General features: G+C 43.3%; 1 protein-coding gene across 1 annotated transcript in view; it reads right to left on the reverse strand.

The window, feature by feature from the left end:
• ST8SIA4 (ST8 alpha-N-acetyl-neuraminide alpha-2,8-sialyltransferase 4) overlaps window positions 1–11,491 on the reverse strand; it is an 84,560-nt gene extending 73,069 nt beyond the window's left edge. Inside the window, exons 1-2 of the mRNA XM_074952902.1 lie at window positions 11,064–11,491; window positions 4,512–4,643 (exon numbers count right to left, since the gene is read on the reverse strand). Coding sequence (XP_074809003.1) covers window positions 4,512–4,643; window positions 11,064–11,176 — 245 coding nt within the window. The 5' untranslated portion in view covers window positions 11,177–11,491. The remainder of the gene's footprint in view (window positions 1–4,511; window positions 4,644–11,063) is intronic.
• Window positions 11,492–24,515: the final 13,024 nt, after the last annotated feature.

Genomic DNA, 24,515 nt, shown 5'->3' on the forward strand with positions numbered 1-24,515 from the left:
GAGGAAAAAAATATGAGGAGGGTGTCAATTTCCATGACCAGGTGGAGTCTCCTCCATATGACTGAGCCAGCAGATACTAAGGGAGCCAACTAGTCTCCTTCCCACAGGCACAGGAGCTGCTATCTGTTCTGAAATTAACTTGGCAGCAGGCAAAGGGTACCATCAATCTGAAAATCACTCTCTCACCAGAACAGTCACAACTGGGAAGGCAGCAGATTTGCTGCAATCTCCAATTACTAACTAATTATGCCCCCCCTCCTCTCTAAACAGGCATGTTCTCAGGGGCTACCATATCAGCCTCTGCTGATTCCCAGGTTAGAGACAGGTGCTAAGGCCCACAAGGGCCAGTTGATGGATGACAGGAGCTCAGATATAAACCTGCCCACAGAGTCTTGATCATGGAACAGCTTAGCAGCTACTCACCCTCCCACCTGTGTGGACCTGACCATCTCAAAAATCTGATTAAATATACATAAATAAATAAAAAAGTTAGGACTTCTGTGGATGGTGGAAAGCTGTCATTTACTTGCACAAGTCAAAAATGGTAATGGAGAGTGCTCAAGAGATAGTACAAAATGAACCATAGACTTTCAGCTGCCTAGAGGTTAGATCCAGGCACACAAGGAAACATGCTATCCGTGTAGAAAGCAAATCCCAGTCAGAAGTTTTTCACATTTTGAACTTTTTATTGTGGGTGTCAAGCTGATGTAATACACAGCAGTGGCTGCCATCTATTGTGTTTTATAAAATGCCTGTACACTATACATTAAGGGTTTCACAAATTATTTCTCCATTGCAAAGAACTGACAACTTTTTATACATTATTCAGTAGGTGATAGCTTTTTCTTATTGTGTGTTTCTCTGTGTTATTTGCTATGGCATACCTCTCACCACAAGTACAAACACTTTATTCACACTAACAGTTGCAATAATAGGAGCATGAATCATCTTCATGATCCACATAGTGCATTTAACATACTTTGGAAAGCTAAACAATTACTTTAGCAGTGAAAACACTCTAGGAGTTTGCTAGAGACATTCTGAAGTTAGTCCCTATGACTCCAACAGTATAAAAAATATTAAGGGATAGATCCTATTTATTGTTGTTCATGGGCTGGCAAGGTTGCACAGAGAGCCTGTTGTGGAAGCAGAAGAATAAGATTTCTTCTCAGCGTTTAGAGAGTATCAGAAAGGGGACCAGATATAGCAATTGACTGTGTTTCCAAAAGGCATGGTCAGCTCTGTAGAAGTTGTTCCCAACCTTCATCCACCATTGTTGACTAGCATGTACCCTGGCAGTAAGGATTCCTGGAAAGGAGATGCATCTGCCAGCATCCCTGATCCCCCTTGCATTGAGGACTAGGGCAGGATGCAGGCCTAAGTTCTATTCAGCTAAAAGCTACTTGCATGACTTGATGCTCATGACCACTATGGCTCAAAAAGCAAGGAGCCACTTAGTCTTCACAGCTGTTACAAGTCTTCACACTGGTGTAGTGGAATATTTCCTACTTATACTGAGAGAAAGCATGTGCTCTTCTTCACATGTGTTGCTGTGATGATACCATACCCTACATCGTCATTTTAATAAACCATTATGTAATTTTTTAACACTTATTCAAAAGAAGGCCAGGTCTACACTACCGCAGTAAATTGATCTAAGCTACGCTACTTCAGTTACGTGAATAACATAACTGAAGTCAATGTAGTTAGATCCACTTACCGCAGCGTCTACACCATGCGGTGTCAATGGGAGACACTCTCCCACCATCTTACCTTACTCTTCTTGGGGAGGTGAAGAACAGAAATCAATGGGAGAACACTCTCCCATCGATTTAGCACATTTTCACCAGACCCACTAAATCAATGCTGCTGCTTCGATTGCAGCAATGCCGATTTAGCTCCATAGTGAAGACACGCCCAAAGTATTTTAAAAAGTTCTCTTAGTAACATTATTTTTGTTTCTGCTGTATCTGAATTGTCTCACCATTGTTTCTACAATAGTTTTCTTTACACTTTTCAGAAGATTTTTGGTAAAGATAGCGTGTGTGATAGAGCTCTAGAAACAGGCTTTGCAGCATTTATCTGACACTCTCCTCAACATTTGTTCTCCTTGTCTTAATGTTATATTTTGCTTTCTTGAAACTGGGGAAAATTAAGTTTGTCAACCGTATAACATTCTGCGCTTCCTTCTGTAACCTGTAAACCAAATACTTACTACAATGCTGAAGGTCACACTTATGGTTTGCCCTGCATAACCAGATAGATTTGTTTTAAATGGTTACATTTTGGAAAGTGACTAAAAAGGGGTATTACTGGGTTTCATAATTATGTTTTCTCAATTACTTGCATAGCAAATATGCTCAGTTTGCAAGTAAAACAATGATTTTGCTAATTGCCAGCCCAACAACCTAGGATTTGAAAGTCAAGAAGTGTTCTTTTGAGCTCACTCACCATCCCCACTTCAAGTTGTTCTATCCATTACATCCATTTAAACCCGAAATAATCCCATTGATATAGGAATTACATTAAATTTACACTAGGTGTAAATTAGAACAAAATTTAGTTATTAATTAACTATGCATGAGCCATATAGGCTCCAGAGTACTAATAGAAGCAAAAACTAGCTTAAGAGTCTGATTTTGCCACCCTTATTTGTAAGCAGAACTTTACTCTGCCCATTACACCGCCCACCCCCGGATTTCAGTGGGGCCACTCATGCATTAAGGGTACCACTCAGCACTAGCAAAAATAGCAAAATTTGGACTAAATTAAGAAAGCACATGTGGAACTACTTCTGCTCTCAGTCACACCAACATAAAACTGCAGTAAGTAAAATCACTGGACTTACTCCAAATTTACACTGGTGTAACTTAAAGAAAAATGGGACCAAGTATTTGTTAAAGGTAGAAGGTCTCACTTTAGAGTTCATTTACTAATCACTGTAGCCTGTAGAGCTAGCTTTAGCATTTATTTTTTTTCAGTAGTAATGCAAGGAACCTACAGGCCTCTATCCTGTAAGACACTGGCTTCAGCAATTAGCATAAGGCTTGAGACCTATGAACTTGGGTGCAGATAAATGGCCTAATGGGTCACTCCTAAGTTTTGGGGAACCCAGAATAGAGTATGTTTAAGGGGGAAGTTTGTCCATAACACCAGCCAACCACAGGCACATGAGCCAACACCAGCTTTTGATATTTTAGGATGGTCAGACATCTGCTGATGTCTGACCACAATAGTGTCATGGGCAATGAACTGAGGTATATGATAGTAAGCTGAGATCATTCATATACTAACCTACAGGAGAAGGGCACGCCAACATTAGTAGAGTGAGGAAATACAAATAAGGAAGAGGAGAGAAACCATAACTGAATATGTATTAGAGACAGTGGTGTCAGCGTAACATAAAAGTTGTATCCCAGCCTGTGTGCTTGGGAAGGGAGAGATGGAGTAGCCCTTGGGAGATGCCAAGATGATGGCCACTGGTGATGAGGAAGATGATGGTGATGAGCAAGATAATGGCAAACATTTCAGGTTGTTCTGCAAGGGATGGTGAGAGCATATGGATGTTCAGATGTACATTCAAGAGTCATAAGTATCCCACAGATTCCTTTTACCACAACTTTGCACATGCTAATTATCATTGAGCTATTAATATTTTCTCTTTGCTTTAGTATTCAAGACATAAAAACGATGGGCCCAATACAGCAGGCCTCACTAAACCTTTATTTAGGCAAACTACTCTTGCATAAATAGGAGTTTTACCTGATTAAGGACTTCAGGATTTGCCCCTTAAAAAAGAAAATGGTTACATAGAAAGGGCACAGATGCCCCACTTTAAGGACTAGATTGAATTTTTGCTCAATGCCCCAAATATGGGCCTGTACATAGACTGCCCTGCTGCCCTAGCATGGAGGCACGCAACTTTCCAGTGTCCTTCGCTGGGTATAGCATATTCCACCACGCCTACTGGCTCAATTCTGCTAGCCAAGGCTTCACACATTCCCTACCCTTTCTGATCCCTGCTTTCTTGACAGGGAGAGGAAGTACCATACCCACAGCCCTCCGGTCTCCCTTCGTTTAGCCCCCAGGCTTGGGCCCAAGGTCCAGGAAGCCCTGCTCTAACCACCTAGAGTGAGAGGTTGTCGCTTCCTCTTACTGCGCGGTATGACCACCCTAGTGTCAGGCACATTATGGCCTCAAGTAACTTAACGGAAAAAAGGAAACTGCATAACATGTCAATACTACTACAATTTTACTACCTCACAAAGATCAATCACAGTTATTTCAAGCTCACATCTTATTCATTCTTATACACTGAGGATGGAAGTATTACTTCTTTTCAGGGTTTCAGGTCATTCACCGTGCAACATTAAATAGAACTAGCACAGTATTTTGTTAAGCAACAGCCACCTTTACTCTGTAAATCAAGAGTTCTAGATACGTTTGCTAGACCGAGAGAATTATAGGCTATAGTAATATAAAATTAACTGTGTGTTATTCAAGGCACTCACCTTATCTCCAGTACCAAAGAAGAATTGATTTTCCAGCCTTCTACAGAATGTTGAAAGATTGAAGAGCCACTCTTTTGAATTATTTTATCAGAGCTATTGAGCACTGATCTACTCAAACTCAACTCACCATCTCTGAAATGCAATATGGAAAAGACACCATTAAGGTAAGGTTGGGGCTGCCAGGATGATTTTTCTACACATCACAAATACGAGTGGAGTTTTATTTATATCCATTAGGAAAAGCAGCAAGAATTTCTCCCCATCCTCACTCATTTTACATGTTCAAAAAATGAAATTCCACTTAACCAAACGGTATTTTAGATACAAGGAAATATTTAATCTGAAAAATATATAAACGCTTTAATTGCAGTGTATTTAAGTTATTTTAAATCATATACCTTAAATACAGGGGAAACAATGTACTATGAGCTTTTTATTGTGAATATGGTCCCAAACTGACCAGATGTGGGCCAGAACCTGTACTCCTGGCACATCACATACTCCCATTAAGTATTAATTGATGCACTAAGTATTAGCTTTCCGCCCCTCTCCCCAACACAGTTTCTCAGTTATCATGCATGTGCTGGGAACCATCGATTCTTTTTGTCTCCCAATGATACTACAAGTCCCCCATATGTGGAGTTTCAACCTACTGGGGCATATTCTTCCTTGGTCTGCTCATGGAATTTCCATACAAGTTCATGCTTGAAACAAAGGGGAGAATATGCCCAGAGTAATTGAAGCTTGATTTTTAGGAACTTTTGCACACACATGCGCTTCACACAGCCACACAGCATCAAAGAATGATCTTATCATAGTTACATACTAAGCAGAGTTAGACCTGGACATTTTTTAGGTGGAAAAACCTTGTGCACTAAAGGAAGTGGTGGCTGATGATCATGAACATGTATGGAGGTATTGTAATTAAAATCAGACAATAATAATTGCAATTATTGAATTGAATTGGGGTGTCCTGGTCTGTGGGACACTTGAGGGCCAAAGAATGACACAAATTTAATAGACACCTAAAAAAGTTACAAATAAAAATATCAAGAGTAACATTAAACCAAATTCTTCTCTTGTAGGTAATCCCATTGACTCCAGCACAGAGATACACGAGACAAAGTCTGGCTCCCCAAACGTGAGGTTCTTTAATCCAGAGTTTCCCAATCTGTGGGTCATATTCAAAAATTGGGTCACGAGAATTTATCAAAAGGTTGTGTCAAGGCCTGGTGGGGGAAAATTTGGTCTTAGTGCATGGGATCGCAGTGCCACTCACGGTTGGCCCAGCCACTCTTCCATCATGACAAGGGACCAACTCAGCCAAATCTGATTGGCACTACAACCCCATGTGCCTGTTCACAATCCCACTCTCAGATGTCCCCCACCCCTCCAATCAGGAAGGCTGAGCCAAACATGAGCGGCACTGAAACTCCAGAGGTCACAATACCCAGAGCAGGAAGCAAAACATAGCCAGCCCACAGGACAGAACCAGCCGCTATGGTACACATGGCATACATATGTAGTACTTATTACATTAATGTGTGTATTATATATTGTGAGTAAGAAATATTTAGTAAACCAGCTATTTGCTGGGTCATGACAGTACATCAAGATTTACAAATGGATCTTGATCCCCAAATGCTTGAGAATCACTGCTTTAATCCTTACTGGATAATATTTTAGAGTTGGAGTGCCTTTCATCCAATAGCATTTCAAACTACTTTACCAACTACCTACAGGAATCTCTCTGCCTACTAATGAAACACATTCACCTCTGAAATAATATATAAATAATAAAATTAATACTTGGCTCCAGTATAGAGCTTTTCATCAATAGATCTCAAAGCAGGTAAATGGAACATGCCAGCTGACAGACAGTAAGCTCTTTGGGGCTCTGTCTTTGTTCTGTGTTTATACAGTGCTTAGAACAAATGGCTCCTGGTTGGGGATAGGGGCTCCTAGGCACTACAAAAAAATATTATTTGGCAGTACACAAACAGTACAAAACAGATTCGATTGGATTCATCACCACAGACTAATTTAAACGGCAGTGGGATTTTAGTTAGTTTGGATGTAATTACCTAAACTAAAATTTGGGTAGCACTTCAAACAGGCATGGTCATTAAATAGCCCATAAGTTGCCAAACATGGTTTCACAACTCATCAAAAAGAGAACACTACTAGCAACCCAGTGCCCCATTGCTATCATGCTGAGGCACTGATGTAGTACTAATTCAGAGGTAAGATGCCACCTACTGAAATCCAACTAAGTAATTTTACAGGTCTGGCACCTTTATGCAACTTATTCTATTTTAACTTGAAGTGGGTAGGAGGATGTTGCAAAAGTCCATGTGCATTAATCCTATTAGCGTCAATGAAAGTTATCTGCATATGTTCTTTGGGAAAGATCTCAATCAGAAGTCATTTAACCATTCTCATGCAACTCCACAAGCAGTAAAATTTCTATACAACTGCAGTGAACATATTTACTGCATATATTTGCCTTGCAACACGATACAGTACATGCGTCTAAAGCAAAATTAACAAAATAAATCAAAGAAAGTATACTGTATCACAATACATTGGAGAGGATTCTGGTTTATACTGAACCAAGAGTAATCCATTAAGTACTTTCACACAGTGGCATACATGACAGAATTAGCAATTAAGTTACTTGTACCTAAAAAGTACTTCACTATTTGAAATGTGGTTGATTTAGTCTTCAAGATGTACTCTACAGCTACAACAAACTACAAATATGATGCAATAAAACAACTTTAAAAACCATGTTTTCAGGAGCTTAAAGTCCCAAATGTTCTGCATTAATGCTCTACTACTCCAAATGAAGTAGAATTTTGCTTACTTATAGAAGTGCTCTCCTTATCCCTTCTTTACCCCGATATATCAGTAAATACACCGAAGAAAAAGCTACATTTACGTAAAGCTAAGTATGTGTCAAACACCCAGAAATTCTTCTTTGCGTAAATAGTCTGGCAAGTGTAACAACAAATTTGGGCTACATTCTACCCTCCAGATTTGTGTGGAACTACAACTGATGTTAGTGTGAAATCCACCTAAAGACAAAGGGCAATTTAGGACTGAAAGCATCAACCTTGATGCTGACTCTCCTGACCTTGGAGATATATTAAACTCTCTGGTCATATCAATCTTGGGTAAAATACTGATTGTTTGGTTCATTGATATTAATGGATAATCATATTGTATATGGCCCAATATGACTCCGGAAAGAAATCTTTCCCAATCCCTCTTTTCTGGCCTTCAAACAAACCCCCAACTTCACCAAAATCATCAGAAGCAAGCTTCCCACAAACCAGGACACACCAATTCAAAGCAGCACCAGACCCTAGCAGAACAGATGCAAAGCCGGAATACAGATCTTCATTGCTATGATGATCAACACCACAACAACACACCTTTCCAGTTCCATAGGTCCTACATATGCCTATCATAAGATGTTGGTATACCTCATGCAGAGCATCATATGCCACAACAACTATGTGGGTGAAAACAGACAATCCCTTCACTCTCAGATGAACTCACAGAAAAATGATAAAAGACAAAAAGACACCATATCATCCATGGGCAAATGCTTTTCATAAAATGATCACTCCATATCTGACCTCTCAGTTCTTGACCCTCAAAGGAAACCTACACACCATCTTCAAAGAGACGAACCTAGAATCTTAAATTCATAACTTTGCTAGACACTAAAAATCATGGACTCGGAGATGCCGGTTTTATGTCTTATAACAACAGTTAGGGACTACTTTCTAAATTATTTTAAATATTTTTATGTGTTATATGTGCCCCAAAAAACACATTTATTAGGATACATGTTTATTAGGAGATATATTTATCTTTAAGAAGCTAGTGAGGAAGAAGCCCAACTAGTTTTAAATGTCTTTTTGGGCACACAACTAAAACATTTAACTTTATATATACATACACACATCAAGAGACGTTTAAAGAGAAAGGTTTCAGAGTAGCAGCCGTGTTAGTCTGTATCCTCAAAAAGAACAGGAGTATTTGTGGCACCTTAGAGGCTAACAAATTTATTTAATATATAAATTTGTTAATCTCTAAGGTGCCACAAGTATTCCTGTTCTTTTTGAAGAGAAGGGAACTGCAAGTGGCCCAAATGGAGTGTGGAGGAATGGTGGGTGCCCCTGATCCTGTGTAAATGGGAAAAGGAGTGAAGTGTGTATCTACAATACCTACATTTGTAAAGAAACTATACTAAACCTGCGATTTTAATATACCAAATTGCAGCAAGACAGAAAAAGTTACACCCAGTTATGTGTCCCTTTATAAAGGTGATACAAACAAGACATTATTAACCATATAAAATACAAAGGGGCTCCCACGCTTAACTCTGTGCTAGGGGGAAGAGAAAAAAAAAAAAAAAAGCAGGGCAAGGCAGGAACAATCTGCCTGGCCCCCTAGCTCTGTAATTAGTGGCGTTAATGAAGGAGGAGGAGCCCTGCTATCTGAACTGTTCCTGCTCCTTTCGCAACCTGTCTTCGCTAACAAAGGCTCCGGCTCGGCTCAGCGGTTGAAAGAGATGGGCAGCGCTTTTCCTGTCGACTTGCAGCGAAACGCTCGCAATGCAAATTGTCAGACACACTACGTACGAGGCAACCACAAAGCCTGCCCGGAGCTGCTGCTGCAGCTGCTCTATCCCGCCGACAGCAACCTTTCTACCAGCTGAGCACAGCTGCTTGTCATGGTCACAGCAACCAGGCATAGGGGGAGCAGGCGAGGCGCTCCAGCGGTGCGGGGTCCGCCCCTCCTTCCAGCAGCACAGCTGCTTGTCAGGGACCCTGGTCGTGGTCGGGCTGAAGGGGGAAGCGATGCACCGGCTTCCTTCCAGCATAGCTACCGGTCAAGGAACTTGGAAACGGGATGCGAGAGATGAGGGTGGAGAAGGGTCGATGCACTCGCCTCCCTCTAGCATAGAAAGGAGCTTGGGGGAACGATGCACTCGCCTCCTTCACACTAGCACAGCTGTGCCCGCCAGCGGCTGGACCAAACCGCTCCGAAGCATTGGCAGGCTGGCAGCAAGCAGAAGGGCGCACACCAGCCACCGGCTGGCTCTCCCTGCACACACCCTCCTTCCCAGCCACACATGGGTAACGGAACCATATTGTATGCATGAATAGAAAGGCACATACGGAGAGGTCCATGCTCCCTCTAGGTAATACCTCCACAGCCCCGCCGCGTTCACATATGGCACCTTCGTAGGGGGCACGTGTACGGGGCAGAGGTTTGCCATGAGCCCTTTAAGGAGTTCTCCTTCCTGTAAATGATTCACTGGGGATCTCCGATTCTTCCTCTTCCCCCCACTCCCAATGAACCCTCACAATAAGTGACGCTGCTTTTATATTGCATTTATATTGCGCCTCCAACCCCAATGAGCTCTGGGCTTGTGCAAACATTAATGAATACCCCCCCACCACCACCACCACCACCACTGTGAACGCTGCCAAAAAAATCGAGTTTTACGCTTCTGGTGACATAAATAAAAAATAATAAAATTCCGCTGCGTTATCACATTTCTTTAAAAAGAAAACCATGGAAGAATAAAAATTCTACAGTCATCTCTGGTGGACGGAAACAAAGACTTGGCTAAGAAACCAGCTTCTTCACGTTAGTTTCAAGTTGTTTTTTTTTTTTTTTTAAACTGGAGTGACCAAAGAGAAAAAAATAAACCCAAGAGCCCAAGAGGAAGACAGCAAGCAGCTTTTAGTTTTTTGTCTTAATCACGGATCGGGAGAAGAAAGAAACAGGCGGTGGTCTGCGCAAGAAGAGGTTTGCAAGAGGAAGCGTCTGAAGAGTGAAGGGGATTTTCTAATCTATTCTCAGATCCCCGAGAAACAGCGTACACGCAATGACCACCATCACCAAAGTTATGGCAATCTGCTGTACAAACTTCAAAAGCAACAAAAGCAGAAAGAGACAACTCCTTGTTATTACTCAAACCACGAAACGAAAAATAACTTGATTTTATTATTATGGCCATTGCAACCACCAGAAAGGTGTCCCCAAGACCTCAGTAAAAAGCCTTTTCCATCTAACCTTCTTAAAAAATGTGCTCTTGCCTAGATCACAAATAAACAACGAATCTAATGTGCCACCCGTTTCAAAACTACACGACACTGATCAACCCTTTCCTGTTTAAAAGTAACCGGCTTCCTTCTGCCTCTTTCCGCACGCAAAAAAGGCAACCATTTGTGAGGCGTGGGGGTATTCAGCAAGCCTCAGATCACACTTTACTTTTTCTCCTTAAATCTCAAATCAAAGACAAACTCTTTATTGCGAGACAATTCTGCCGTTATGGTTGCCTTTGTCATTTGACCATGAAAACAATCCCCAAGCTGAGAAACGCAAAGTTGAAATAGATGCTAGACTATAAACCCAAGGAAATGGGGAGTGGAGGGGTGGACAGAGAAAGAAAGAGCCTGAGTCATTTAAATTTCACACGCTGCTTTGCCTTTGTCAAATCCTTACAAGCCAAGGCTTTGCATTTACCCCGTGAGTTGCGCTTCCTGGTGCTCCTCAGTTCGTGCTATTTCTTTTGTCTTATAAAAGATCAGGAGGATACTTATCGTGCAGATAGTCCACCTCTTCCTGACGGAACGCATGTCTTCTCCCTCAGCCACCCCCCTTCTCTTTGTTTGGCAGGGGCGTGCAACAAACAAACAAACACAAAAGACAAAGACTCTACGCCAATTTGCCTAAAAAAATAAATAAATAAATAAAAAAGAAGGAGCGGGCAGAGATCACAGGCGGCGGCGAGGGCTGCTGCTGCTCCTCGGCTCGGGGAGTAAGTCCTTCGCCTCCCCCTGGCGCCGCCCGGAGCCCGTGTGCGCACCGACGCGCCGCCGCTCTCTCTGGCTCGGCAGCGACTCTCACGTTTCTTCCCAGTGTACAGAGCTGCGCCAGGCTCTGCTGCGTCGCTAGCCCCGCCCTTTTCCTGGCGGGGAAATGATGAGCGCAGCCCGGCCAATAAGTGGCATGGGGGGCGGGGACTGCTGCCTCCCCAACTTTAAAAGCCTTTCCCGGCGCCCTGAGTGTCTCTGATGCTGCTAGAGCTGGGGAGGGCGGAGTGGCATCTTACCGCGCTGAAGGGAGCGCCCCGCAGAAAAGTCCTTAAGGATTCCCTTCCCTCCTCTTTGACTACAGCTGGAGGCATGAGCTGTCAACCCCAAGGGGACAGCTGCGTATTCTGCATGCACCGCTAGAGTCAGTGCGCTGCTCGCAAATTCCGTCTCATACTAGTGCTTGGCACTGACCCCTGGCATGAATTCAGTCATCCACTCTGCAGTTGGTTAGCAATTTCTTTGATGCAAGTATCAGAGTAGCAGCCATGTCAGTCTGTATTCACAAAAAGAAAAGGAGTACTAGTGGCACCTTAGAGACAAATAAATTGGTTAGTCTCCAAGGTGCCACTAGTACTCCTTTTCTTTTTTTGATGCGGGTAAAAGGTGTTTATTACAGCTGGCACAAGGGTATAAAAATTTATTTTGTGATACCTTTTTTTTCAAATACACCCTGATCCAATGTCCCCAACCAGGCCCTTGATGGTATGACCTGATTTTCTTGTTTTTAAGGGGAAGGAGAGGGAATTTTCAGTAAAATCACTTCAAGCACCCTGCAGCAATGGGATAGTAAAAAAATACATTCCCTTTTAAGGAGGGGGGAAGAGTAGGAGAGTTTTTTTTTTTTTAAAGGAGGGGCAGTGATAGCACAAATTGCCCCCACGTTTGTACCTTTGTTATACCAATAAAATAAAAAAGGATCTTATTAAAGGGGAAAAGGCAAAATGCCACATTTATTGTGAATACAGAGAGAATCATAGTAAGCAGTTAGTTATAGCTATAATATTCCATTCAATTTCATATTTATTCACACATTCATTCATACACACAGGTTCTGCAAGGTTGTTATCATAGTTACCAGCCTTAGAGTTGCTCATGCCAAGCCACTGGCCAGGTGGCCTGGACATGAGGAGGGAGCAGGGCCTTGTCAGATGCTCATCTGATGCTCCTGGAAGTTGGTTTGCAGAATCAGACCCCCAAAGTTCTCACTTTCTAGAGTCCATTTTTATAGGAATTTCTTCCTATGCCAGTCTATGGGAATTGCTTCATCATGCTGTTGCTGAATCAATCAGCAGATGGCACATTCCTGACGGCTCCGTGCTGCCAGATGTTATCTTGTTCTTTGGTTCTCCCATTCTTGAGGCTGTTGGGTGGATTCCAGTCTGCCCTCCGGGGGTCCTCTGGTTATTTCCACTTGACGCCTTCTTCAGCCGATGGACACTGGATTCTTAGGCTGGCACCTCCCTGATCATTCAGTTATTATCCACACCAAGCATCCATCCACATACATCCTCTATCTCTCTTTTAATCACAATTGTTAACAAAGCAAGATGAATACAACAAAAGGGTGGAGAATCTCTGGGTTTCTGTTGTTAAAGAGTATTGCTTTGAGTCTCTCTCTGTGTGAGTAGTTGTTACAAAGAATTGCTTTGAGAACAGACTCTGTCTTAGAATGTACTAACACAATTAGCAGCTTGCAAGTTTCACACAGAGAGGGAGAGAAACAGTACCAAAAACCAAAAGACCTCTTAATTAGTAATACCCTGGAATTTAAACTATGGGGAATCAAACTCATTTGTGATTTTAATACAGAACTTCTTTAATATGATCCAACACCTTGGCAGGCTAGAGTTGGTTTAAGAGGAAACAACATTAACTGACCATGTTTATGCCCTAATCGTGCAAAGATTTATGCATGTGTGTAGTCCCATCAAAGTCAGGAGGACTACTGGCATGCATAAAGTTAAGTATGTGCATAAGCCTCTGCAGGACTAGAGGCTTACTGGACAGCAGCTGCTAAGATTTTAGGAGGCTACAGTTAAATCCTAACCCACTCTGCTCAATTTTATTGTATATACTTATTAGCTGGGTTGGCACTCAACAGGCTGTTACTATCAGACTGCTGCAGGAACAATTGGTATTAAATGGATAGTGGCCCTTTAATACTCAGTAAAGCTGGGGGTAGAGGGAGACCAAACAAAAAGACATGGGCAGTAGAAAATTGTAAAACTTGACCATCAAAAGTGAGTCAAAACCTGGCTCACTTGGGGCTGTATTTACTCTCCTATGGCCCTGCTATGCTCTCTCTCAATAGAATTGACACATCAACTGCATGGGAAATCCATGGAGCTTGACCGGGTAAATACATGAGGGTGGGGAGGGTGGAGTCAACCCCAGGCAGGCAGAACAGCTGTTTGTCTTTTAGCTTAATGGTGGCACAAGAACAAATGGGTATAAACTGGCTGTGAATACATTTAGGCTGGAACTTAACAGAAGATTTCTAACTGTCAGAGTGAGGTTCTGCAAACAGCCTCCCCCTAGGAATTATGGGGTCAAACAACCTAATTAGGTTTAAGATGGAGCTTAATAGATTTATGTTCAGGAGACTGGACTTGATGATGGGTGAGGTTCCTTTTACAAGCCTATCATGTATATAGAGTAATTTATTTTTCTTCCTTTACTGTACATTACTTTGCATTTAATCAACAATGTTCATTTGTCATGTTTCCCATTCATCTACATTGTTTAGGTTCCTTCAAAGTTTCTCTCAGTTGTTTCTCAACTGGCACACAATTATTTATCTTAAGCATCTGCAAATTATTACATCCCTAGTCACCCCCTTTTCCAGATCTAGTGAAGAATACTGAGGCACCCCATTGTTAACTTGACTGTTCATTCCTACACTTGATACATGATAAACCTTTGTCTCTCATCCCACAATTTGTTAGTTTCTTTTGTGAAGAATCTTGTCAAAAGCCTTTTGGGGGAAAAAAAAAGTCTAAAATTACATCAAGCAGTTCCTCTTTAACCATTACTCTGACACATTCAAAGACATCAGAGATTAGTGACAATTTTCCTTTGCAGAAACCATATTAGACCCTATCACATGATTATCTTGCAGAATTTTTTTTATTTTATTTCAACCAATTGACCAAGTACAGATGTAAGGCTTGCTGGTTTATAATTCCCTAGATCACACCTTTTAAAATGTGTTAATTTGTTCTTCTCCAAGACTGAGCTCTACAATTTTCATACCTAAGCTCCCTCATGAGAATCTGAGGTGTCCCCCCAGCTCCTCACTGCAGCAGAACCTTCTCCCACACATTTGCATGGGTGACTGAAGCCCTCTTGTTGCAGGGTCTCTAACATTTACTACATTCTACAATAATCTACAAATTCTAATATTTATTTAGAGAAGGGGCCCAGTCCAGAACCAGCACCCATTGAAGTCAACAGGAGTTGTACCAGTGACATTAATGAGAACTGAATCAAACAGCAAAGAAAACTGGTTTACTACTGCTCTGATAACCCAGACTCAAGAGATAATGGTCTCCATCTGAACAGAAGTAACAAAGGTAAGAAACCACTTCACCTTGACGAGATGAGGTCTTCCAAGGCTACTTGGGACCATTTAAATGTTACCATTAAGAGCAAACATTTTCTCTCTTTTAAAAAAAAAATTATATATGAAATACAAAAATCTACACTGACATAATATAAAAGTGGCATAGCTAAGATCACAAGGAAATGCAAAAGTTACAGTTCCACTTGCCATGTTAGCTATGCTGTACATAGGTGATATTTTCTATTTCTGGTTGTGTATATAATTTGTACATGTCAAAATATATACCATAATGGCATGCAGGATGTACAATATATTCATCTTTTCATGAATGTACTCGGGTTTTGAATTAAGTGCTCTGAACTGCCATTCAGTGATGGCAGTATGCAGTCTAATATTACAATGGGTCTCAGCCAGGGGTCCGCCAAGCAGGGCCGGCATTAGATTTCCTGTGGCCCAGGGCAGAAAGCTGAAGCCCCACCACATGGAGCTGAAACCTGGGGTTCCAAGCCCTGCAACCCATGGGCGAAGCCTGAGAAACTTAGCTTCACAGGGCCCCATAGTGTTGGGCCCTGGCAATTGCCCTGCTTGCAACCCCCTAATGCTGGCCCTGCAGAAAAACAGCTGTTGTGGCACAGGTGGGCCGTGGAGTTTTTATAGCGGGGGGGGGGAGGGAGAGGAGGAAGGGGAGAGAGGGAAGAGAAGCTCAGAAAGAAAAAGGTTGAGAATTTCTGTAACATTACACAGTAACAGTGGGTTTCACGTTATACAAAACATGGAGAAACACATGGTTCCTGTCCCAAGAAGTTTACAACCTTAAAATAAAATGTTCATAGATTCCAAGGCCCGAAGGGACCATTGTGATAGTCTAGTCTGTGTATAACATAGATTATATACTCTAGGAACTATTTTGTGAATGTTTATAATTTAGAACAACATCAAATGATACTTTAAAAATGGTAGTAAATTGGTCTGTGACAAGGGTGTAGTTCCTGTATCCCTGCCTCTCCCATGAACCACTCTGAGACCTTGTAAATGAAGGACAGGCCAGTGTTCACAATGTCTCACTCTCTTCACCAATACATATCAGTGCATGCACCCCTTTGCCCTGTTTTCCAGGCCCCCTATACACACCGGGGGAGGGGTATAGCCTCAGATGACTCCCCAGGCCAGGCTCTCACATACCTTCTCTTGTCTGTCCCCCCAACCCCTTGCTTCCTTTCCTCCTGCTCTTTTTAAACACTGGCCTGTGATGGGTTAATTAGCTCACTAACTTCCTAACTCCACTCTGGCCTAATAATTGGATACACTCCTGACCAATTAGGCCTTCTTTCATAGAATCATAGAATCATAGAATATCAGGGTTGGAAGGGACCCCAGAAGGTCATCTAGTCCAACCCCCTGCTCGAAGCAGGACCAATTCCCAGTTAAATCATCCCAGCCAGGGCTTTGTCAAGCCTGACCTTAAAAACCTCTAAGGAAGGAGATTCTACCACCTCCCTAGGTAACGCATTCCAGTGTTTCACCACCCTCTTAGTGAAAAAGTTTTTCCTAATATCCAATCTAAACCTCCCCCATTGCAACTTGAGACCATTACTCCTCGTTCTGTCATCTGCTACCATTGAGAACAGTCTAGAGCCATCCTCTTTGGAACCCCCTTTCAGGTAGTTGAAAGCAGCTATCAAATCCCCCCTCATTCTTCTCTTCTGCAGACTAAACAATCCCAGCTCCCTCAGCCTCTCCTCATAAGTCATGTGCTCTAGACCCCTAATCATTTTTGTTGCCCTTCGCTGGACTCTCTCCAATTTATCCACATCCTTCTTGTAGTGTGGGGCCCAAAACTGGACACAGTACTCCAGATGAGGCCTCACCAGTGTCGAATAGAGGGGAACGATCACGTCCCTCGATCTGCTCGCTATGCCCCTACTTATACATCCCAAAATGCCATTGGCCTTCTTGGCAACAAGGGCACACTGCTGACTCATATCCAGCTTCTCGTCCACTGTCACCCCTAGGTCCTTTTCCGCGGAACTGCTGCCTAGCCATTCGGTCCCTAGTCTGTAGCGGTGCATTGGATTCTTCCATCCTAAGTGCAGGACCCTGCACTTATCCTTATTGAACCTCATCAGATTTCTTTTGGCCCAATCCTCCAATTTGTCTAGGTCCTTCTGTATCCTATCCCTCCCCTCCAGCGTATCTACCACTCCTCCCAGTTTAGTATCATCCGCAAATTTGCTGAGAGTGCAATCCACACCATCCTCCAGATCATTTATGAAGATATTGAACAAAACCGGCCCCAGGACTGACCCCTGGGGCACTCCACTTGACACCGGCTGCCAACTAGACATGGAGCCATTGATCACTACCCGTTGAGCCCGACAATCTAGCCAGCTTTCTACCCACCTTATAGTGCATTCATCCAGCCCATACTTCCTTAACTTGCTGACAAGAATACTGTGGGAGACCGTGTCAAAAGCTTTGCTAAAGTCAAGAAACAATACATCCACTGCTTTCCCTTCATCCACAGAACCAGTAATCTCATCATAAAAGGCGATTAGATTAGTCAGGCATGACCTTCCCTTGGTGAATCCATGCTGACTGTTCCTGATCACTTTCCTCTCATGTAAGTGCTTCAGGATTGATTCTTTGAGGACCTGCTCCATGATTTTTCCAGGGACTGAGGTAAGGCTGACTGGCCTGTAGTTCCCAGGATCCTCCTTCTTCCCTTTTTTAAAGATTGGCACTACATTAGCCTTTTTCCAGTCATCCGGGACTTCCCCCGTTCGCCACGAGTTTTCAAAGATAATGGCCAAGGGCTCTGCAATCACAGCCGCCAATTCCTTCAGCACTCTCGGATGCAACTCGTCCGGCCCCATGGACTTGTGCACGTCCAGCTTTTCTAAATAGTCCCTAACCACCTCTATCTCCACAGAGGGCTGGCCAGCTCTTCCCCATTCTGTGATGCCCAGCGCAGCAGTCTGGGAGCTGACCTTGTTAGTGAAAACAGAGGCAAAAAAAGCATTGAGTACATTAGCTTTTTCCACATCCTCTGTCACTAGGTTGCCTCCCTCATTCAGTAAGGGGCTCACACTTTCCTTGGCTTTCTTCTTTTTGCCAACATACCTGAAGAAACCCTTCTTGTTACTCTTGACATCTCTTGCTAGCTGCAGCTCCAGGTGCGATTTGGCCCTCCTGATATCTTTCCTACATGCCCGAGCAATATTTTTATACTCTTCCCTGGTCATATGTCCAACCTTCCACTTCTTGTAAGCTTCTTTTTTATGTTTAAGATCCGCTAGGATCTTCTTTGGGACTAGGGTGACCAGATCGCAAGAGTGAAATATCAGGTCACATTGGGCAAGCTGAGGGGGAGGAGAAGAGACAGACACAGGTGCACAGCCCCGACTGGAACCATGAGAGGGGGCACATGGAGGTGGGCCCATGCTTGTGCCACACAGCTCCCCTGCCCAGCGCTCCCTAGATCCACTATGCCCAGAGCCCTCCCACAACCCTTCCACCACAAATGCACACTGCTGTGCACACACACACCCCTGCCAAGCGCATCACCACCACAGCCGCCCAGCACCCCACACAGAACCCCCCACTCGCTAGTTTCCCAATACACACAGATTTCCCCTCCCTCCCTTCCAGTGCCCTTCCCCACAGCCCCACCACCACAACTACACAATGCCCCATGGAGACCCCCACTGCCCAGGGCCCTGACACACACAGATCTCCCCCACTGCCCAGCACTCTCCAACAGGCCCCCACTGCCTAGCACCCCAAAACATACAAACCTCCCCCACTGCCCAGCGCCCTCTGTACACCTCCCAGACACTCACCATCACACCCTTCCCTGGTCACACTCGCCAGCCCTGCTGGGAAATCTCTGGCTCCTAGGGTGAGAACGGCGAGGGGAGTCTCCAGACTCTTCATGTGCTGCGCCCGCCACAAGTGCGAGCTCCGTAGCTCCCATTGGCTGGGAAAAGCTCTATGGGAGCTGCCAGAGCTGCAGAGCGGGGCTTGCAGGCGCCGGCAGCAAGCTGAGCCCCCCAACCCTAAGAGCCAGAGGGACCTGCCAGGGGGCGAGGTGGGGAGTCGCGGCGGTGCTTACCTGGGGCTGCTGCCATCCCAGGAAGCATCCAGTCGGCAGGTCCCTCTGGTTCCTAGGGTCACGGGTCGGGTCGGGTCGGGTGGTGGGGGCGGAGGGCTCTCTGCCCACTCTCGGCACCTGCACGCCCTGCCCCTGCACATGGGTGCTCCTGCCAGCGGGTGAGCGCCAGGAGCTGCCCCAGGAATCGGTGAGCAGCAGCTGTGGTCTGGACAGTCCCGATATCTGGACAAAGGGCGTCCCGACTGATGTAAGGTCAGGACGTGGGACAAATCTTCTAAAATCGGGACTGTCCTGATAAAATCGGGATGTCTGGTCACCCTATTTGGGGCAATGTAATTGGTGCTAATAGTGACCTGACTGCTGGTTCAAATGCCATCTCTCAGCCTCCTCACATGTTCCAATGTGAAATTACTCACCAGTAAAAATTTGCACCTTATGTCCAGCCTGCATTTGTCTAGCTTCAACTTCCAGCTACTAGAGTGTGTTATACCTTCTCTGCTAGACTGAAGAGCCCATTAAAATATTTGTTCCCCATGTAGATACATACTGACTGTAATCAAGTCACCCTCTCCTTCTTTGTTAAGTTTAATAGACTCAAAGAGCTTACTCTATCACTATAAGGCAGGTTTCTAATCTTTTAATCATTCTTTTGGCTCTTCTCTGAACCTTTGCCAATTTATCCTCCTTTATATTCTTACTTCTTGAATTGGGGCACCGGAACTGGACAAGGTGTCACAGCAGTGGTCATACCAGTGCCAAATATGGGGTTAAATAACCTTTACCCCAATTGAGGAGTCCCTGGTTGATGCATCCCAGGATTGTATTAGCTCTTTTAGCCTCAGCACCACAGTGGCAGCTCATGTTCAGGTGATTATGCACCAGTCATTTTCAGCATCATTGTTTCCCTGGATAGAGTCTCCCATTCTGTAAGTAGGGCCTACATTCTTTGTTCTGCATTTAGCTGTATTAAAATACATAGTTTGCATGTAAATTGTGCACAGGCAATGCAGATCACTGAGTTAGTGACCTGTCCTCTTCCTTATTTACTTCTCCACAATAGGGTTGCCAACTATCTAATCACTCAAACCAAAACACCCTTGCCCTGTCCCATCTCCGAGGCCCTGCCCCACTCACTCCATCCCCCCTCCTTCTGTTGCTTGTTCTCCCCCACCCTCACTCACTTCCATGGGACTGGAGCAGGGGGTTAGGGTGCAGGAAGGGGTGTGAGATGCAAGCTCTGGGAGGGAGTTTAGGAACAGGAATCAGAATAGCAGCCATGTTAGTCTGTATCCGCAAAAAGAAAAGGAGGACTTGTGGCACCTTAGAGACTAACCAATTTATTTGAGCATAAGCTTTCGTGAGCTACAGCTCACTTCATCGGATGCATTCAGTGGAAAATACAGTGTGGAGATTTATATACACAGAGAACATGAAACAATGGGTGTTACCATACACACTGTAAGGAGAGTGATCAGGTAAGGTGAGCTATTACCAGCAGGAGAGCGGGGGGGAGGTGGGGGGGGGACATTTTGTAGTGATAATCAAGGTGGGCCATTTCCAGCAGTTGACAAGAACATCTGAAGAAAAGCGTGTGGGAGGGGGGAAGAGAAAGGGGGCAAGGTGCAGGAAGGGGCTCAGGGCTGGGGTGGGGGTTGGGGTGTGGGCTCTGGGAGGGAGGTGCTTACCTTGGGCAGCTCCCAGGTGATGGTGCAGCAGGGTTAAGGCTATGTCTACACTGGCAACTGAACAACAAAATTTTGTCTTTCAGTTTTTGTCTTCTCTGTCTTTGTTAATCCCGCCCCAAAAGAAAAAAAGTTTTGTCATTGACAAGCGCCAGTGTGAACAGCTCTTTGTCAGCAGGATAACTCGCCTGCCGACAACGCTAATACTGCTCATTGGGGGTGGATGTTTTTTGTCCACAGGAGAGCAGACAAACAGCAGCTACATGGGGCAACTTTTAGCAGCACGACTGTAGTGGCACAGCCTAAGGCAGGCTCCCTGCCTACCCTGACCCCACTCCGTTCCTGGAAGCGGCTGGCACGTCCCTGTGGCCAACGGGAGCTGCAAAGTTGGCACTTAAGGTGGGGGTAGCATTTGGATAATCCCTATCTCCCCCACCCCAAGGGCTGCAGGGATGTGCCAGCCACTTCTGGGAGCAGTGGGTGCCAGGGTAGGCAGGGATCCTGCCTTAGTGTTGCCAGACTTTTAGCGCCTAAAATCTCCTCATTTGGCTTCAGTAGCCTCTGAGAGATAGGGCCTGATTCCGGGAGACTCGGAGGACTGGCAACCCTACTCCACAAGTGTGTGGGTCATCTGCAAACTATCAGTTATTTTATTTTGTTCCAGGTCCTTGATAAGAAATGTTAACTAGCATAGGGCCAAGAACTTGCAGCACCCTATAGAAGAAACACTCAATGATTCCCCCTTTACAATTATATTTTGAGTCTTAGCAGTTAGTAATCCATTTAATGATGATGTATTTTTCTTTACTCAAAACGTTATGTGGTACCATGTCAAAACACTATACAAAAGTATTTTATGTCAGCACTATTCCTTTCAGCCAAACTTATCTCTTTAAGAAAAGAAATCAAGTTACGGAAGATCTATTTTCCATAAACCCATGTAGATGTGCATTAATTCTTTATTAAAAAGTCCCATCTCAGCCACTCCACTATCTCGCCCAGGTTTGATGTCAGGTTGAGAGGTCTAAGTTACCCAGGTCATCCTATTTACCCCTTTTTAAAGATTGGCAAATTCCTTTTCTTCTAGTCTTCTGGAACTTTCCCAGTGCTCCAAGACTTATTGGAAAAAAAAGTCAACAACATTAATGGGCCAGCAAGCTCCTGAGCCAGCTCTTTTAAAAACACTTGGATGCAAGTTATCTGGACCTGCTGATCTAAAAATATGACATTAGTAGCTTCTGTTTAATAACCTCCAGAGATAATAGCAAAATGAAAAGTGTCCCCCCCCACCCCCAAATACAGAACAGAAAATTTTTTTGAACACTTCAGCCTTTTCTGCATTACCACCGCCTAATAATGGACCAATACCATTGTTAGGTTTCTTTAATATTAAACTCCCTATTGTTCTGAACTCTGCTGGCCATAGATTTCTCATGCCCTTTTGCTTTCCATATCAAATATTCTACAATTCACGTTCATTACTATCAACATCCCTTTTCTTCCAGTTACATCACCGGGTGTTCTCATTGCATAAGGAATGCACTATCAGTCCCCTTGGCCCCTTTTTGTGGCTGTTATTCCAGGTTAGGAGACTGCAACCTGTCTGTATGCACTATGCAGGGATTTTTTGGCCACTGGAATAGTTCAAATGTGAACTATTGGCCCCTCCTCAACTTGGCCCAGTCCATTATCCAAAGCACTTGTGCATCAGTCTCTTCAGCACCTACCTCTAAGCTTCTACTTCAAGGCCCACTAGGAGTATGCGGGGAGACCCCTCTACCTGGATGCTCTGCCCCTGTTTCCCCTTCTTGTGTAGGTTGTATGCTAGCTCTCATATGTAGTCAAGTAATAAGCAGAGGCATATAGTTAATTGAGCCAGGTGGTACATTTCTAATGACAGTTTATTACAACACAAAAGGAGTTTACTGTATAAAGAATTTTGAAATTCTTACCTAGTACTTCACCAATTACCTTTCTTTAATGGGCCATCAACAGCACTTCACAGCTGTAACAAGCTATCTAAATTATGCCTTGAAATTATATGGTTTGTTTTTTTAATAAAAACTGACATTTACATAAAAAGAATTCATATCAAATATAGTTTATAACATGAATTAAATAGTCTAGTTATACTAATCCAGAAACATGCTCAGAAAAAAAAAATCTTATTTCATGGCAGCTATAAGTAAGATTTTTCATAGAGGGGTAATGGAGAAGCAAAAATTGTGAATACTACAAATAATTGTGCATTTAAGCAGTTCACGTTTTTGTGCGCTAATTCGTTCCAACATCAGACTTCATGAGAGAGGCTGAACTTTGTACTGAATACATTTAGTGACTGGAAATATTTGCATTTGTTAAACCATATTAAGTCTTTTTCCATTAAATACATTTCATTCTACGCATCTGTGCCAAAAAAACCCCAAACAATCTTGTGTGGTCAAATTCTTCTCTCATTTAAACTAATATAAATCCACAGAAGTCAAAGTACAAAAAATTACAAAAAGAAAAGGAGTACTTGTGGCACCTTAGAGACTAACCAATTTATTTGAGCATAAGCTTTCGTGAGCTACAGCTCACTTCATCGGATGCATACTGTGGAAAGTGTAGCAGATCTTTTTATACACACAAAGCATGAAAAAATACCTCCCCCCACCCCACTCTCCTGCTGGTAATAATCACTTTAGATAAACTATTACCAGCAGGAGAGTGGGGTGGGGGGAGGTATTTTTTCATGCTTTGTGTGTATAAAAAGATCTGCTACACTTTCCACAGTATGCATCCGATGAAGTGAACTGTAGCTCACGAAAGCTTATGCTCAAATAAATTGGTTAGTCTCTAAGGTGCCACAAGTACTCCTTTTCTTTTTGCGAATACAGACTAACACGGCTGTTACTCTGAAACCTAAAAAAATTTAGTTCTCTGGGCTTTATCACACAGTCACTTTTTAAACAAGAATCTCCATGTTAAAATATCTCTCTGTATTTGTAACTACATATACTGCAAGGTGGATGTCTGTTCTTGAGGAGGGAGATATTCATATATGCTCAACCCTTTATAATGGATTTAGTTTTACACACCACATTTGCTACTACAAACCATTCTATTTTTATTATGTAATAAAAATCTTAGATGAATGATTAATCCTTTGAGCAGTTTAAGTACTTCTCACGGCTAGATTCTCTACCCCCAGAGACATGATTCAATATGCATCATCATTTTCCTTGATAATTTCAGGTAAAGATAAAGTTAACACTATCATTGTTTAAGTTGTTTAGTGTTGATGTTCAGGAGACAATACTTTGAACAAAACACCAATCTTAACACCTCCCTGCACTGTTCCCTCTAAGCTGTGGGCGCACACACAGATCCTAAACCCCGTGCACCCGGCGAAACACCACGTGCACAAAAAATTTGCACAGAAGAAATTTTTTGCACACATAGCCTGTCAAAAATGAGAGGGAACATTGCCTCCCTGTGTTTCTCCCCCCCCCCATTAAACCTTGTCCTTCAGCATGTTTATGCTAGAGGAACTATTTGATATGTAATCTTTTTCTTCTTGTAGCAGAAGCATAATCCTGTTTTGTATTTTTAAAATTACTAGCATTTCAAATAGCAAAATACTGCACATTAGCAGTGTAGAGGAATGGCTTTGCTATATGCAGCAGGATTAAAGTAGTTGTAGTAAACTTTTCGTCATTTATTCCACCATATAGAACATGAAGTATGGGCAGGTCATGTTGA

Source organism: Natator depressus, chromosome 5 (assembly GCF_965152275.1).
Source record: "Natator depressus isolate rNatDep1 chromosome 5, rNatDep2.hap1, whole genome shotgun sequence".
In the NCBI taxonomy this organism is placed as follows: domain Eukaryota; kingdom Metazoa; phylum Chordata; order Testudines; family Cheloniidae; genus Natator; species Natator depressus.